This window comes from Chrysemys picta, chromosome 15 (assembly GCF_011386835.1).
Source record: "Chrysemys picta bellii isolate R12L10 chromosome 15, ASM1138683v2, whole genome shotgun sequence".
Classification (NCBI taxonomy): Eukaryota; Metazoa; Chordata; order Testudines; family Emydidae; genus Chrysemys; species Chrysemys picta.
Window position 1 is genome coordinate 10,475,161 of NC_088805.1, and position 17,050 is coordinate 10,492,210.

The 17,050-nt window shown below is 45.1% G+C and overlaps 1 protein-coding gene across 5 annotated transcripts; it reads left to right on the forward strand.

Moving 5' to 3' along the window:
* The first annotated feature begins 431 nt into the window (after nt 1-431).
* On the forward strand, nt 432-11,854 carry PRKAB1 (protein kinase AMP-activated non-catalytic subunit beta 1). 5 transcript variants are annotated; one of them, XM_042841677.2, is made up of 8 exons: nt 432-479; nt 4,757-4,933; nt 5,954-6,120; nt 7,732-7,825; nt 8,142-8,256; nt 9,479-9,612; nt 10,087-10,155; nt 10,236-11,854. In XM_042841677.2, exons 2-8 carry the CDS (start codon nt 4,766-4,768, stop codon nt 10,311-10,313), a joined length of 825 nt encoding a protein of 274 aa, XP_042697611.2. In that variant the 5' UTR covers nt 432-479; nt 4,757-4,765; the 3' UTR covers nt 10,314-11,854. The 5 variants fall into 5 exon arrangements, with proteins under 5 accessions (XP_042697611.2, XP_065424381.1, XP_042697610.2 ...); XM_065568309.1 differs by having other exon boundaries at nt 434-759; XM_042841676.2 differs by having other exon boundaries at nt 454-503.
* The last annotated feature ends 5,196 nt before the right edge of the window (nt 11,855-17,050 follow it).

Genomic DNA, 17,050 nt, shown 5'->3' on the forward strand with positions numbered 1-17,050 from the left:
GACAAAATTATACTTTGGCACATGGGAGAATCCTGGATGTGGACATGCTGGTCAGGAAATGGGATGATGATTTATAATACATGGACAGCACTGTTATGGCCCTGCATAAAACATACCAGTCACCGGTGTCATGTCAGCCAGGCCTCCTAACTCACGGGGAACGCATTACCAATAGCTCTGAGCACAAAGTAAAGTGCTCCTACTCATCCCTAGGGATGCATGAACCCTGAAGCCTACTGCTGACAATTTCAATGGCGACCTTGTTAGCTGTTGCACTGCTGATCAGAGCAGAGGCACAAGGAGGAACCTGATGATGAAAAGCGGTGCACTAGGCTGCAAGCCGTGGTGCGGGGGGGGGGAGGGGGGCGAGGCTTGGAGAACATCCCCACCCCCACGTATCCTCTTCCACCCTGGCTACCCCACGCAGCCATTTGCTGTGTCACGGCACGTTGGTAACGCGACGTGGGATCCGTTGCACGGTCAGATGCTACCGAGGAGCGGGGGTGGGTTCTGAGGCTCCCGATAAGCGACATCCCTTGAACTGCAGAGCCTGGGGTGGGCCCCGCTCCTGGGGTCAGGGGGGTTGCCCCCCACGGGCAGTGCGCCGCCCCCGCTGCTGCTGATGGTCTCTCCCCCACGCCCCGAGGCCTGTCGGAGCGCGGCGGCGACAGCCGGAAGTGCAGGGACGAGGGGAGCAGAGTGACCGGAAGTTCAGGGGAAGGCGGCGCTAGTGACCGGAAGTGCAGCTCCGGGGGGCAGGTTCGAGTGTTACGCCGCGGGCGAACGGAACGGTTGTAGCGGAAGCGCGCCGCAGGGGGCAGGGAGAGGGGGGGGCACAGGGGTCGCCGGAAGCGGAAGTAGCCCGGGCGGGAGAACGGACGGGGCAGGATTCCGAAGGGGTTTCTGAGGCAGACTCGGGGGCGGCAGCCGGTGAGATGCGGGTGGCGGGTCCCGTCGCTCCAGCCCGGGCCCGCTGGGTATCGCCGTGAAGCGGGGTGTCTGCCCGGGGGCGGCGGCCTTGGGAGGCGGTGCCAAGCGGCCGGCCCGGCCCAGTGACCTTGAGGCGATGGGCGGCGAGGCCCCGCCCCGCCCTGCCCCAGAGGCCCGTGGAAAGCGGCCGGGAGAAGGCTGGGGGTGGGGCTGAGGGGAAGGAGGAGCGGCCTGTCCTAGGCCCCCCAGGCGGTGCCGTGACCTGCGTGCGGGGCGGGCTCCCAGCGCTGCCCGAGAGGAGCCGGGGTTCGGGGCGGAGTTCCTGGCGAACCCGGGCTCGGGGGCTCGCGGCCCCTTTATCCGCGCTAAGTCGGGGCGGGGGGGAGGAGGGAGATCCGTGCCCCACCTAGCGAGTTCGTGGGTCTCATTTCTGATAGACACGTGACCACACCCACCGGCGCTGACACGAAATCACCGCGGCCAAGGGGGCCATGGAGCGCGAGCTCTTCTCCCACCCCCGGGAGCCGCCCATGGGGGGCCTGGTGGCGGCGCACGGCAAGGGAGCCCTTTGCGGCCGCTGCCAATGGTGCATCGGTTCTTGAGGGAGGTGATGGCTGGGGGCTGTAGAAAACCACCCATCAGCGCTGATCTAGGTATACATGGCTCAGCTTCACTAGAGGGGGCTTGACCAGATGACCTCTAGGGGTCCTGTCCAAGCCTGTGTTTCTATGGTTCTATCCCAGAAGACTAAAGGGGCAGCGTGAAACTGACTCCATGACTTTTTACTCTACAGAAACAACCTGCCACCAATCACTTTTGAGGCTGGAATCTTGTTCTTTGCTGCCAGGGGTCGGAGCACGGGGGCTTGTCCCACTCCGCCCGCCTGGTACTCCAGCCAAAGAGTGGTGTTGGGGTGCCGGGGCTTGCTCCACTCCGCCCACCTGGTGCTCCTGCCGGGGCAAGCCCCCATACCACGGCTGGAGCGCCGGTGCAGCAGATGGAGTGGGACAAGCCCCCGCGCCCTGGTTGGAGCACCAGGCGGGTGGAGTGGGGCAAGCCCCTGCATCCCGACCCCAGTCCAAGGCTGGAGCGCCAGGCAGAGTGGGTAGGGCCTGGGAGCGCCCATTTTTCTGGGGCCCAGGTTGGCCCAGTGGCTAATCTGCTACTGGGAGGAGAGCGAGCAGGCGCCTAGCGGCGGTAGAAAACTTAAAAAAAGGTAGGCCCACCGCCCCGGGGGAGCTGGCCCCTGCATGTGGCAGTGGGATCTGGAAGGGAGCCAGGAGCCATGCACGCTTGAGAGCAGCATCTCCTGCCGGAGCTGGGTGAGTGCCTGGGGAGCCCCTGGCCAGAGGGTCCATCAATCGCCCACCGCAAGGCCAGCTGCAGGGGGTGGAGGGAGGCGGGCCCTCCCAGCCCCCCCATAATTGCCCACTCACCTGAAGTTGGGGCCCACTCAAATATCCCATGCTGGCTACACCACTGGCTCAGGGGAGGGGTGGGGGAAGAGGTGGTGTGGGGCCTTGGGGGAAGGGATGGAGTGGGGGCTCAGCAGGGGGCTTGGGGGGTCCTTGGGTTGCTAAAGTTTGAGAACTGCTGAGACTATGGGGTAATTAATGGTCATCTTCCAGGTGTGTTCTGCTGGGAGTTTGTTCCTTGAGCTTTAAAAAAAATAACACTATGAACACTTAACATACAGAAATGATTGGCTATTGTGAAATAAAATAAAAAGTAATTGAAACTTGAAATAATGAGTTAATTACTTAGAAAGTTTGTCCTAATGTGGCAACACTCATGTTTTAAATAGATTAATAGTAATTATCAAGTATTTAAATTTTCTTATACAACTTCAGTGTTTCTGTATATTGATAGTTTGTATATGGATAGATGGGATGGGAAGGGTTCCTACCAATATTACAATTAGTAATTGAGTTGGTGAATTGGCAGATTTTGGAATTTTTATCTGAGATACTTGAGTCTGGATATTGTAACTTTACGGGATTGCTAAAAAGGGAGATTAGAAGAAGTTCTTAAAACAGTGTATCAATGAATTGTTGAGTATTATAAGGACTTTCAATTATAAATTTTCATAAGAGAAAACTGACTCAGTAAATAACTTAGGGACTCTTAAATTGAGGGTTAAATCTAGACTCTCGCACTTGTTACCAGCAATAGAAAAGGCTGCACTTGTGCAGTTTGCTATTAGACATTTAACTTTATCATTCCAATATATATCTGAATATTAATCAAAATTTGGATGGCAAGTAGAAATAGGAGGCTCCCTGTAACCCAGACTTAGGTGGGGCTTTGGACACACCCCTCTCATCAGTCTCTCCCATTTACTAGCATAGGCAGCTCTCTCCCCGGCCTTTCTCTCCCCATTTATTGTAAAGGGAGCAAAGGCGCCTAATCCAGGATTTGTGGATTTCAGTTATTTTCTTCATGCCTCAAAGGTAGGCATTGCAATGCTTAAGACCCTTTGTTTGTCTGGGCCCTAGGCACTTAGGGGCCTTTGTCTCACTGAAAACCAATAGAACTGAGAAACAGAAGTCCCAGAAGCCCTTATGAAAATTTTATCCCAGATCTGGGGCTGGCTTGGTATGTTGGTGGGATCTCTGAAACCCTGACCTGAGGTTTAATAGACTTGACACCTGTTACACTTGGAATGAGGTTTAAAAAAACAATCCAAGTAATTAATGAAACTGATGAGTAAACTGAGGATGAAATTATCCTCTTCCCTCTTTTTCACAGTTACTGTGGGTAAATTCATCAGACTGCTTCTGTTAGTTTTAAAAATAAACCTTGATTAGACAAATGCACCAGCTTCAAACATCTGTCTCCCTCAATCTCAAAAAGAACTTATCGCCCCTATAAACTTTCTTGTAGTAGGTAGATCTTTCTGAAAACTACTGCACTGGCTATATTTGAAGAACATTTTAATTAAGTAAAATTATTGATATTTTTGTGGGTAGTTTTGAGCCCAGACAAGTTCTTATTGACATCAATATTTGTGTGGGTTTTCTTTTTTTTGCCATTGACTGTAGTATGAATGTGTGTGCCTATATTGGCTGGCTTCTGCATAGAAAGAACATAAGGCTTCGTTAACAGGAAAAGAAAAGAAATCTTCCTTTAGCTCAAATTGTAGAGATGTTGGTTTTGGGGCTCCAGGACTAAGCACCCTGATATTAGCATCTCTTGAGTGGTACAATAGAGGACCTTATCTTATGATGAGTATCTCTGAAGGATCGCAGGAGAGATTGTGCTTTTGTGACAACTACCTGCATGCTGAGGCTTCACAGTTGTCAGGATTTATTTTGCAACACAAATAAACAGGCTATATGCAAGCTTTCCTTATAGTTATCCCTTTTGCCTTAGGAGCAAGCTTGTTGTTTTAGGTATAGTATATTTTTAAAGATGTTTGTAGGATAGAGTAATTGAATGATTTTCTCCAACTCCGTAAGTCCGAAGACAAGGCTCTTATTCCTAATTCCTTGCTTAGTGTCCTATCCACTGGTCCATGCTAAGGGTGTGGAGTCGGGTCGGGGGGGATCTGTATGTTCCATTCCTCCTGTGTCGCTTATAATACAAGTCAAGCTGTTATGGTCTACTAATTACCGTGCTTTCTGTTAGTACTGTGTATGCATGAAAGGAGTAGAAATATCTTTCTACTGTTTTTTATGGCTGCTTTTGTATTGCTGTGCGTGTCTGATTTATCACTGTTTTGCCATGGGTTTATTTCTGTAGTCTCTTCTACAAGCAAAATGGCAGAGCTCAAATTTCACTAATATGTGTGTGTCACACTGGATAAGGCGATTTCTTTTCTTTACAGAGCCTTAAAATGGGGAATACAAGCAGTGAGCGAGGTGGTATGGAGCGTCATGGGGGCCATAAGACGCCCCGAAGAGACAATTCTGGTGGAGCCATTAGTACAAAAGAAGGTGATAGACCAAAAATCTTGATGGATAGTCCTGAAGATGCAGACTTGTTCCATTCTGAGGAAATAAAGGTATCATAAGTTATGGCGGCTCCTTCCGTCATAACCCGACACTGGCATCTTGTAGCTTAGACATTCTATCAAGCTGTATTTTTGGAAGTGATATTAGTGATATTTTAGCCAATTTTCTGTATAAACTCCGTTTTAGAAACTTGAAGCATTGCTGACTTTCTCTCTTTTTTTAAGGGAAGAAAACCTTATTTCTTCTTCTAACCTTTTAGCAGATTTCTGTGAATGAAATACTATGTTTTTAACAAAAATTGTAGGAAAAATAATAAGTAATTGGCTCTAAGCCCTCGCCCAATGTTGTATATTAATACACCACTTTCCTTTGCCATATCTTTTAAGCTCCTTTTATGCTTTTTTAATCACCATACTCAGTAACATTCCAGATGATGATTCTTTCCATTTTAAAAGTTCTGTCAGAGTTCCCTATTTAGTATTAATTTCTAATAGTCCTAATTTTGGTCTGTCCCCATTGTTGGGTGGAATAAGAATGTTTAGCCCACGGTCTTCCAACTTAATTCATCATATGTTGCGTTAAGCTGTACCCTGCAGACAGCAATAACCTTCCTGTGGTCCAGTTGCAAGTTCTCTATGGAAGGCATTTTGCAGGGTCTAACAAATGCCTTATACAAGAAATTCCTTTTTAATTATTTTTTACCCCTCAGTTTAAATATATGCAGCTACTTTGTGTGCTTCTCCCCCTCAATGATAGTTACTTCTCTGGTTTAATTGTTTTGCATTCTGTTTTAATATCATCTGCCAATTTGGAAGGCTACTAATCTTTCAATTTATGGGTTATTTAAAAATATTTACAAGCTGGCTTGCAAACTGTTGAGATACCAACTTCTGTCTCTGATATAACAGTGGCTACCTGCATTTGTTTCCAATTTATGGGAATGTTGAAGAACACACATAGGGTTGAGGATACCTTTAGTCAAATGTTACCTTTCTCTAAGCTTACCTCTCCTTTCACAGGGCAAAGGAGCCAACGTAGAACTTCTGTTGAGTAAAGTTTTGTGCTTCTAGGCTCCACGAGAGAGAGAGGAATTTCTAGCTTGGCAGCAAGATCTGGAAGTGAGTGAAAAAGTCCCTGTTCAAAATCGGCCAACAGTCTTTCGCTGGACTGCGGGAGGGAAAGAGGTTTATCTGTCAGGTTCCTTCAACAATTGGAGTAAACTTCCTCTTACAAGAAGGTAACAAACTTGTTACATTGCATCACTGGCATTCTATCTAAAGTTGGGTCATGTTATTGTTACACTTAGATTATTACATACCTCTGTTAGCTTTGAGAGCTCTTAAGAGGAGAAATCTTAATGTATCATGCTAACTGTCAGTATTTGAATGGTGGGACACTCTGACTGCCGGAGGTGAAAATTGTCCCATGGAAATAGTTATTTGCTTGGCACTGTGGAAAAGACACACCACAGTCCCTGCCATGCAGGGTTTACAGTCTAAAGGTAGATGTAGAAGATGGGACACACTGGGAAATCCACAAGGGTTTTTAGCTATATTGCCCCAAAGTGTTTTTTAGGGACTTTAATAAAGAGGGTGATGGCTTGGTGGGTTTGAGAAGGGCATTCCATGCATAAGCAGCGTGGGAGAAATTATGGAGACAGGAGTAGGGAAAAGGGGACCAATGGAGCATCAATACTAGGATAATTTTCAGACTGGACAGATTGAGTGGGGAACGTAGTGGGAAGCAAGGCCAAAGACCCATGCCAGGATGGAATTATAAGGGGCTTTGGAGGGGCAAACGAGAAGCTTAAACATGGTGCAGTGCTTCAAGGGGAGGCAGTGGAAGGATTCAAAGAACTGGATGCCAGGGTCAGATCAATAGGTGAGGGAGGTAGTTTTGGCATGGTGGTCTGTAGAGTTTGTCTAGTCTCAGATTCCTCGTCTGACAACTTAGACCTCTCCTAGCAAAAGTACAAAGAAATAATAACCGGGCGTGGGGGAGAAAAGTAGGTTTGTCTCCTTCAGATGTAATGTTTAGAAAAGAGACATCTGTCCCCCTTTAATTTGCAGTTGGCAGTCACTATAGTGAATCAAGTAAACTCTCTTACAAAGTCCCTTTCAAATAGACACACATTCCAAACTCAAACAGCAAAAACTGCCTCTCTGGACACTTTCATCTGCAGACTTTGCCCCCATCCCTGGGAAGAAGTGAGGAATGGAGGACTGTTAGTGTTGCATGACTTCTCTCTGAGCTACTGCGAAGACCTCAAAACAGGCAGGAAGCTCGTAGCACAGGAATGGCAATCTGCTCAAACTGCCTCTACTCAGCAGTTTTTCTGGCAGTTGCTTTCATTTTCGCAGTTCTTGTTCGTTTGCCGGCGAGATTTGTGATGGAAGGTACTGAAAGCAAGTTCACTCCAATATATCCTTATCTTGTATGTGACGCTCTGGCTGATGGGCCAAAACTAGTGTGCTGTCACGTTGTATTGAGTAACAAAGATGCAAGAAGAATGCTTTTCAAAAAACACAACTTTAACCCTTTGACACCGGGAGCCTGGATTTTCTGGTGATCAGTGTTAATGTAAAACAAGTTGTGCGTATGAAGAGATGGGACTCGGCTGTTACTGAGGAGGTACTCATTAGCTTTAGCTTGTTGCGGTACATTTAGATTATTGCATTGGATTGCCTCACATGCTGTCTTAAAAGGGTCATTAGCTTCAGGAATTTTCTGAAAGATTCCGTTTGAGATCTTTGCATTCTTTATCTTATAATAATTGTAGCGAGTCTGTAGATGGACAGATTTTTCAGAATAAAAAGTTAATTGTTCGTGTATTTTTCTGAAATCACAGCCACAATAACTTTGTAGCAATCCTGGATCTTCCAGAAGGAGAGCACCAGTACAAGTTTTATGTGGATGGTCAGTGGACGCATGATCCTTCGGAGGTAACATTTTTATGTGATCCTGCGGGTTTACAAGATGATTCATGCACATGAATGGGAGAAATGAGTTGGCTTCCACGCTAACCTAAAGGAAAGGGCCTTTGCTAACACTAGCAATTGGTTGTTTGATCGGGTGAAATGTTCTCTGCCCCAGCCGGCCTAGGTAACTGAGCCAATCTGAGGCTGTCTGTTAAATAACCAGAGACTAAACAAGAAGTAGGCGATGAGGACTGTGGGACATTGGTTTTTCAAGTCTGTAGAATATTATTAACCCTGCATACCTTCTGAATTGTGACTTTTTGCCTCTGTTTCTTCCTAGCCAGTAGTAACCAGCCAGCTTGGTACGGTTAACAACATCATTCAGGTGAAGAAAACTGACTTTGAAGTATTTGATGCTTTAATGGTGGACTCCCAAAAATGCTCAGATATGTCTGGTATGAATCCATTTGTAAACTTATACCACGTGCTTGAAGTTACGTAAATACCCTCTACATTTAATTCCTGGTCTTGAGTTAAATCCCCAAAGTAGAAGAATCTCACTTTTTATACCCAAACTGTTGGGGATATGTGTAGGGATCATGAAATGTAAAAGGAGAGAAGCCGGAATGAGTGAGGAGATTGTAGCAGAGTACAGGTCACTGATCAAACCCCATCTAGATCAGTAGTAAGTGGTTGCCATTTGAATGCGTGACATGAAATGGTGATTTCAGATTTCCCTGGTGAATCAGTAGCTACCTCAAAATTGATACTGAGGTTGACCGCCTTGACGGCAGCTTGAAGGTCATGGAGACTGACCTGCCTCTGATCCCTTTTTTCAGGATTGTTGTGTACTTGTGGGGAATGCCATGGCAGCGTTCTGGGTACCTGGAGGCTTCTATTTGCGAACTTGGCCTCTTTCGTATACACGAAATAATTTCAGTAATATTTTGTCACCAAGAAGGGGATTTATTCCACTGTCTGTTAGGACTGCCAAAAACTAGCATAAAAGCAAATAATCTGTGGTAGCACTTAGTACTGAATGTGTGCTGCAGAAATACTGGGCAAGGAAATCCCCCCCCCCCCCCCCCAAAAAAAAAAAAAAAGCTTCAGGACCAACCTTTGAAGTTCTGACTGCTGACTCTACCCAGCTGGTCTCCAGTAGGCAGACTCTGGAGTCTTTAAAATCATCTCTTGGGCTTTTTGCTACAGATCTTTGTGCTTGAACTTCACAAAACTTCCCAAATTCTGAAATGTGGGTTCCCTTTGCGTTCTGTCAGCTAGTAGTGTTCCCATATTTGTGTGCTGTTGGAGTAATATCTTGCTGATGAGCAGACCAGTGTCAAGATTAACCCTGTGTTATGAACAGGAACTAATTTTTGAAATGATGTGACAGAACTTCCTGCTGTGCTGTGTAGCTGCAGCTTGCAAGTGCCCTGGGTGATGGTTGTATTTTTTAGTTTGTTTCTGGCCCAGCAGGAAATGTCTCCCAGGAAACCAAAGACTTCACCTAGGGTGTACAGGAAGTGTGGCATCTCTCTAATTCCTGGAGGATTTACTTTATAGCGCAATTAGCTTCTGTCATACACATGTTTCTGAATGTGAAATTACTACTGCAGCTTAATGTAGCTGAAGAGTTTATCTTCTTTAAGGTTAAATATTTTAACATCTCCCTAACAGAGCTATCAAGTTCACCCCCAGGACCCTACCACCAGGATCCCTATGTTTCTAAGCCAGAGGAACGCTTCAAGACTCCACCTATTCTTCCACCACACCTGCTGCAGGTGATCCTGAATAAGGACACTGGCATTTCTGTGAGTAGGCAACCTTTTTCTTTGGGTCAGGGTCAGGTATTTGAGAGGTTGGACATGCACTGGAGCTGCTTGTAACAATCCCAAACCGTGGAAGCGTCCCCTAACGGGTGAGATCTTTATTGCCCAAGTCCAAACTGATCCAGTTGTAATTATCTTCTAAACTGATCCTTTTTCAAAACTGGAAGAAGAATAGTAATACCGTTTCCCCACCCATAAATCCTAATCTATACACTGCAAAATTATCAGAACTTCTGAGAACCTAGCAAACTTGTAAGAAATGAGAAAAGGCCCATTCCTAGGTGGAGGAAAGGTAACCCCATATATACTCTTGGTCCCACCTTAAGTGATCTTTGATTATATTGGAATTTTGACGGGGAGCCAATACAAAGATTTGTTGAGTGGTTGCCTGTGAAAGACAATATGCCATAATTTAGTTTTTCCACTTTCTGTCTCCTCCTTTTATATGCTTTTCAGTGCGATCCAGCGCTACTTCCTGAGCCCAATCACGTCATGCTGAACCACCTCTATGCACTTTCTATCAAGGTAAGGGAGTCTGACCTTATCACAGCAGTTACATTTAGTTAACCATTACATTGTGCTAACTTATTTTCCATCTTCCCTAGGATGGAGTGATGGTGCTCAGTGCCACTCATCGTTACAAGAAAAAATATGTGACTACATTGCTGTACAAGCCAATATGATTAGACCAGGTATCCTGGGGTGATGAAGTGCCAGAGGAAACAAATTCTTCGTTAAACCAAAACATATGCATGGTCTAAGCTATTGTAAACAGACTCTGATTTCATACGGTTTTAAAGACTTCACATTTGTTTCATATTTGCCTTGTTCTCCCAGTCCCATCTGGAAGTTTTCAGACTTGGCCAGGACCAAATAGACGACTGGTGGTGCTGTCATTTTTTCAGCTCAATAACTATCGCCTGGGATCTACCAGTGAAATGAGGCTGGGAAATATGGGGATAGTGACAGCTCAAATGTCATTCATGAGTGATACAGGCTGTAGAAAATAATATTCTCAGAAGTGCAAGATCCTTGCTGATCGAGTGGCTGTTTTGATCATAAAGCTCAAACATTCAATTATGTTACCACTGAGCTCCACAAAGAGCCCATTCCCTGGCTCGACTACATGTGAAAAATGGCATTCTTTCTGTTGCAGCTTTTCTGGGCGAAGCCAGAGATGCTGCCACTACCACACTCACTGTTTCTTGTTTTTGTTTGGAAAACGTACTCAACCCGTCTACTGATTAAACAATGTGACGGATGCTCCAGCATTGTTTCTCTTATGAGAACTCCGAAATAACTTTTCCCCAGTGGAATTGCTGATCAAGACAATTGTTCTTTATTGCTGGGTTTTGTGTAGACCATATAATGCACCCTGCAATAATCTGTTCTTGTAACAGATTTGTAATTCTCTTGCCGATAAGGACTGATTTAAACTGGGCTGGGTTCCTATAAGGAAATTGACCAATTTAGCATAAGGGCTTTAATTCTTCAGTATCCGCTTTTATCAAATTGATGGTTAGGTGACTCCCAAGTTACTTTAAAAACTGTCTAGTAAATGAGATATTGAGGGGAAAACTCATCTGCTGATGCGGCCCCTGTGAAGTGGCACTGCACCCACTTATGTCAAGGGCTGGATTGGCCCTGAATCTATATTTGCATTTGACTCTCCCAACTTAGGTTCGTGTGGTCTCTGCAGCAAGGACTCCCAACAGTTTCTATCACTTCCTGCTTTATTTATATTTATGTAAACGGATGTCGTTCTCACAGAAGGTGCCAGGTTGCCTTTCTTAGAGACTGATGATCTATTTGATCCCAAAACGAATGCAGTAGGGGCAACGCAAAATTCCCTGCCAATGTGCCTCAGGCCTGACTTGGAGGGACCAACTTGGGGAATGCGTAGTGCCTGTCCATTTCCTGGGCACCTCTGAGTGCCAATAAGAATGATGAGAGTGACCTCAGTCCATGACCTACTACACAGGGGTACATATTACAAAAACCACCAGGTAGCTAATCAGATGGTGACTTTGGTGACCACGATTAGATGTGATACAGTCAACGATAAGACTCCTTTTGAGTTTTCTGAACTGTTCAATTGTATTGTTACAATATTTTGAGTAGTTCAGGGTACATTGCTATTGGGTTTTCTTTGAAAATGTGGAATTCCTGTCACTGTCTGACCTCTTCAGAAACAAGTTAAAATATAAAGCATTTTAAGGAAAAATGGATAATGTGTTTTTTGTTAGCCCCACTGCCCACGACCATACGGGGTTGGCTGGCGGCATAATGCTTGGCTAGTTGTGCAGTTTCTCTCCCTGGTTAAAGTGGTAGCTACTTTTCTTTTATAAAACCCAGTTTCGAGACACATCCTCTCATCGCACACTGGTACAGAATAATACACTTTAAGAGGGGTGGAGGCTCTTAATGACCTTTGGCAATTGGAAAACCCAAGGATTTCACTGCTGGAAAACTGACTGCTCTCCACCCGTTTTTGGTTTGGTTTCCTTTTGTTTAAGGCTGTCACAGTTCAATCTCCATTGGTTGACGTCTGTGATGCTGGGTATACTTGACTGCTCGGAAAGGTCGGTTTTCAGTTTGTTACGGTTCATGACAACTGTGAGGCATGATGAGAGTGAATGTCTGTACCTGGCACAGCCTGCACATAAATATTTGTGAACAGGGGCCAACAGGAAGTCTGGGCACGGGGTGGGCTCTGAACAGCAAGAAGAAAGCATTAAGTGCCCCAGAACTCCGTATTACCAGCTCCAGCAGTGCAGATTAGCTCAGCTGGAATCCCGGCCACAGTGGTGCCTCAAAGTATATCCATTGCTTTCACAGCATCTGCCCACAGCAGGGCCATGAAAGGCTGCCTCAAAAGTAAGGAAATTCCCACACCAAAAACTTGATGCTCATGTTGTAAAGACAGCATTAACTTACATTAACGCACTCATGTTTTCTAAACAAAAAATAGTACTTTGTCATTTGAAACACCTAAATCCCTTAGTGTGGAAATACTAAATTATTAGGGCTGTTGATTAATTACAGTTAACTTAATAGTTAAAATTAAGTGTGCTGTTACACAATAGAATACCCATTGAAATTTATTAAATATTTTGAATGTTTTTCTACATTTTTAAATACACTGATTTCACGTCCAACACAGATTACAAAGTTTGCAGTGCTCACTTTATATTATTTTTATTAAAAATATTTGCGCTGTAAAAATGATAAAAGAAATAGTATTTTTCAATTTACCTTATACAAGTACCATAGTGCAATCTTTTAATGGTAAAAGCACAACTTACAAATGTAGATTGTTCATTTATTACATAACTGCACTCAAAACCAAAACAATGTAAAACTTTAGAGCCTACAAGCCCACTCGGTCCTACTTATACAGCCAATTACTAAGAGAAACAAGTTTGTTTACATTTATGGGAGATAATGATGCTTGCTTCTTATTTACAATATATCACCTGAAAGTGAGAACAGGCATTTGCATAGCCCTTTTGTAGCCAGCATTGCAAGGTATTTACAGGCCAGACATGCACCTTCATGTTTCGACCTCCATTCCAGAGGACATGCTTCCATGCTGATGACGCTTGTTAATATGTTTATTAAATTTGTGACTGAACTCCTTGGGGCAAATTGGATGTCCCCTGCTCTGTTTTATGCGCATTCTGCCATATATTTCATATTATAGCAGTCTCAGATGATGACCCAGCACACATTCATTTTACATCCCAAGAAGTGGGCTGTAGCCCACGAAAGCTTATGCTCTAATAAATTTGTTAGTCTCTAAGGTGCCACAAGTCCTCCTGTTCTTTTGGGGGATACAGACTAACACGGCTGCTACTCTGAAACCGTTCATTTTAAGAACACTTTCACTACAGATTTGACAAAATGCAAAGAAAGTACCAACGTGAGATTTCTAAAGATAGCTTCAGCACTTGACCGAAGATTTAAGAACCGGAAGTGCCTTCCAAAATCTGAGAGGGACAAGGTAGGGAATATGCTTTCAGAAGTCTTAAAAGAGCAACATTGATGTGGAAACTACGGAACCTGAACCACCAAAAAGAAAATCAGACTTCTGCTGGTGGCATCTGACTCAGATGATGAAAATAAACATGCATCAGTCTGCACTGCTTTGGATCATTAGCGAGCAGAACCTGTCGTGGCCATGGGTGCATGTTCTCTAGAATGGTGGTTGAAGCATGAAGGTGCACATGAATCTTTAGTGTATCTGGTACATAAATATCTTGTGACATCGGCTACAACAGTCCCATGCAAACGGCTGTTCTCTTTCAGGTGATGGAAACAAGAAGTGGGCAGTATTATCTCCTGCACATGTAAACAAACTTGTTCGTCTGAGCTATTGGCTGAACAAGAAGTAGGACTGAGTGGACTTGGAAGTTTTACATTGTTTTGTTTTTGAGTGCAGGTTTTGTTTAATTCTACAGTTGTAAACTGAACTTTCAGGATAGAGATTGCACTATACTACTTGCAATGGGGGAATTGAAAAACAAAAGAAATAGTATTTTTTACAGGACAAATATCTGTAATCATGCAATTAATTTTTTTAATTGCACCATTAATTGCAAATTTTTTTAACGCGCTTGACAGCCCTAACACTTGGCCACCATTTCCCATTTTACTGTTGACTATAAGCCACTGGGCCTCACTCTTACACAGAACCCTCTAGTTATTTATTTAAATGACCACCAGGGACATCGCCATGGCTTGGCAATGCAACAGTTTGCCAATGTTTAGGGTACTGTAAAAAAGCTATACTGTAGCAAGTACTGTGATGAAACTAATCATAAATATTAGCTAATAGAGTATACTGACATTGAAGCTGCAGAAGGTCAGTTACATGCTCTAAAGTTTGGCAATAGCTAACAAATGTGGTAATTAATGTGAGAGTAATCATCTGGCTTAGGACATATGTACCAAATGAATTAGCCAAATAGCATACTAATTGACACTAGGATGTTGAAGGGGATGGACTAGTTAGTGGGAGAGCCAATCAGAGTTGGTTTTAAATCAAAGAAAAACTGTATTAGGAGATTTCTAGCAGTGATTAGGCTCAAATAGTTTTGTGCAAGCAGAGAACGTGATACCTAGATGCATGTTTTGAATAAATGAGGGTTAATTCATACTAGAATAAAAAGGAATCCTTGAGGTGACCCAACAGACTTTTTCTGTCACAAAACAGTAAAATAAATTGTACATGAGTGAGGAAATGGGACACGAAGGAAGAGCTGTGAGCGATGGCATAAGTCAGTAACTTGAGCTAAGCTTCATGTATTTTCCAATTATGTCCACACCTGGAGAACTTATTTCAGAACTTTCCAGCAGCAGTGCAGTTAGGCATGCAGAGGAAGATGAGCACAAATATTTTTTTTAAGATGGCAGCTGTCAGTCAATAAGTAACATGATGCTGCAGCCGCCTTTATATTGGGTTGCAGGCTGGCCCACCATTGGGCTGCAAAGCTTTTCTTGCTGGGCTCCAGAAAATCAGCACACCCGGAGAGGTGCTGCCTCATAAAACTTTTCCCCACAGGGGTTGCCAAATAGAAAAAGCCTCGTGCTGTGTTGGGAACGCTCTCTATTCAGAGGTAAAGCTCATCTTTGAGGCCCTACAGGGCAGGGCTCACACTGCTGTGGAAGACAGGGAAGTGTTTGAGCTCATTGTGCCCATGGCTGAACTTTGCATCTGTGGTTGGAGGAGGACCACTGTCCATGAAAGTGCCCTGGGCAGCAAGGGTAGAGTGGAAGAATGTGACAGTGGTTCCAAGAGTTGGTCCCGCACCCCCACAGTGCACAAAGCCTCTGCCTTATGGCCCATGGCATCCACTAGCAGCCCTGCATGGCATGCTGCACTCCCAAACACACATACACAGGTTACAGAAAATCAATACCCCTGATGATGAAATCTCTGTTCTTGAGGCCCCACTGCTCTGGGGGCCCTGCTCCAGTGGTAGGGACTGGCTGCTCCAAGGTCCCCGGGGTTGGCCCTGGGACTGATGCTTGGGCAGTCCCCAGGGTTGCTGCTCCAGCCACGCTGGCTGCTAGGGCCACCCGAGCAGCAGTAGGTGCAGCTGGATCCAGGGCTGCTCCAGCAGCGGCCGGTGCAGCTAGCCACAGGGCACCCAAGCAGCTGTGGGCATTATGGAGGTCACAGAACCCACAACCTCAAACAGACTCACTGCCCTAGTTACAGTGGCTTAGCTGTGTTTTGAGGGAGCTCGGAAAGGAGGGAATCTGGACCACTGCTAAAGCCACAGTGGGCACTAAACAAACATACAGTATCTGGGTGACCATTTTTTTTGGTGCTTGGCCAGACATCCGTTCTTAGTAAATTATCCCTGTCAAAAACAAAGCCAGCCGTGCGCAAGAGCTGGCTGAAATTTTTGCAGCACACCCCGTTTATGAAATGGCCTCATCTCAAAACCCAGACCTGGGTTTAGTGTAGTTTTTATGACAGTGGTTCGTCATGGTTAGTGGCCTCACACTCTTTCTAGCTGTGAATGGTTGGGGAGGGGTTACATAGTAACTTTGGGATGTTGAAAAAAAAGGTGTGGCAAAAGAAACTTTCAACGGGCCAAACAGCTCGGTGTGTGATGAAACTGATGGTTTTAGTTGCAAGATTCAGTCGCAATCCAGCTCAAATGCGTTCTCGTTCTTAGTCACGCGTCCTGGGTAGTAGCTGTTGAACTAGTGTCACAAAGTGGCTTCTTGCACCTGCATTGACTTGTATGCCGCAACTGGAGCTGGCCAGGTGTAGTTACTAGAATAGCAGCCTCAGCTCCTTTCTATGCCTCATAATTAAATAGACCATCAGCCCCTTCTTTACATGTGGGCCTAGCCTCGCCCCAGCTTTACACCTGCAGAAAGATTGTTTAATAACTTCTCACCTTTCTCCAACAAATGATATGAAGTAATTTGGGAGAAAAGTTAATGGTCATCACTTTGTTACACATCACGGCTCCACTTTCTTGGGCTGAAGCAGAATTAATCTCTGCTCCAGCTGCTCGAGCAGTAAAGTGGGGGTCTCCCTCTGGTGCAAAAGGCTAAGCCCCAGTCCGTGTCTCCCCCCACTACACAACTGTAATAGGGCAGTAGTACACCTCCACCTCAGCCACGCCACGATCACATTTCCTCAGCCACAGCTGATAGCAGGTGTCAATAGTAATACCCAGGGCCATAGTCCAATACCACTCTTGGGGCAGTGGATGTTTCTATACAACACACATTCTCTGTCCTGAAGTCATGCACTTTTTTCTTGGTGACATGCTAGATTGTCAGTTTTGACCTTTCCGTGAAACAGCTCTGGGCCATGTGCCACAGGGCGACAGTATGTTGAAATGGAGCCAGCCCTATTGTCACTGGGTTGGAATCCTGTAAGAAGTGAACAGGA

Excerpts from the sequence above, each read along its gene's own strand:
- PRKAB1 (XM_042841677.2), top strand. The coding sequence starts at position 4,766 with ATGGGGAATACAAGCAGTGAGCGAGGTGGTATGGAGCGTCATGGGGGC. Across the intron at positions 4,934-5,953 it reads TCCATTCTGAGGAAATAAAG|GCTCCACGAGAGAGAGAGGA; the intron begins GTATCATAAGTT and ends TTGTGCTTCTAG. Across the intron at positions 10,156-10,235 it reads TCTATGCACTTTCTATCAAG|GATGGAGTGATGGTGCTCAG; the intron begins GTAAGGGAGTCT and ends CATCTTCCCTAG.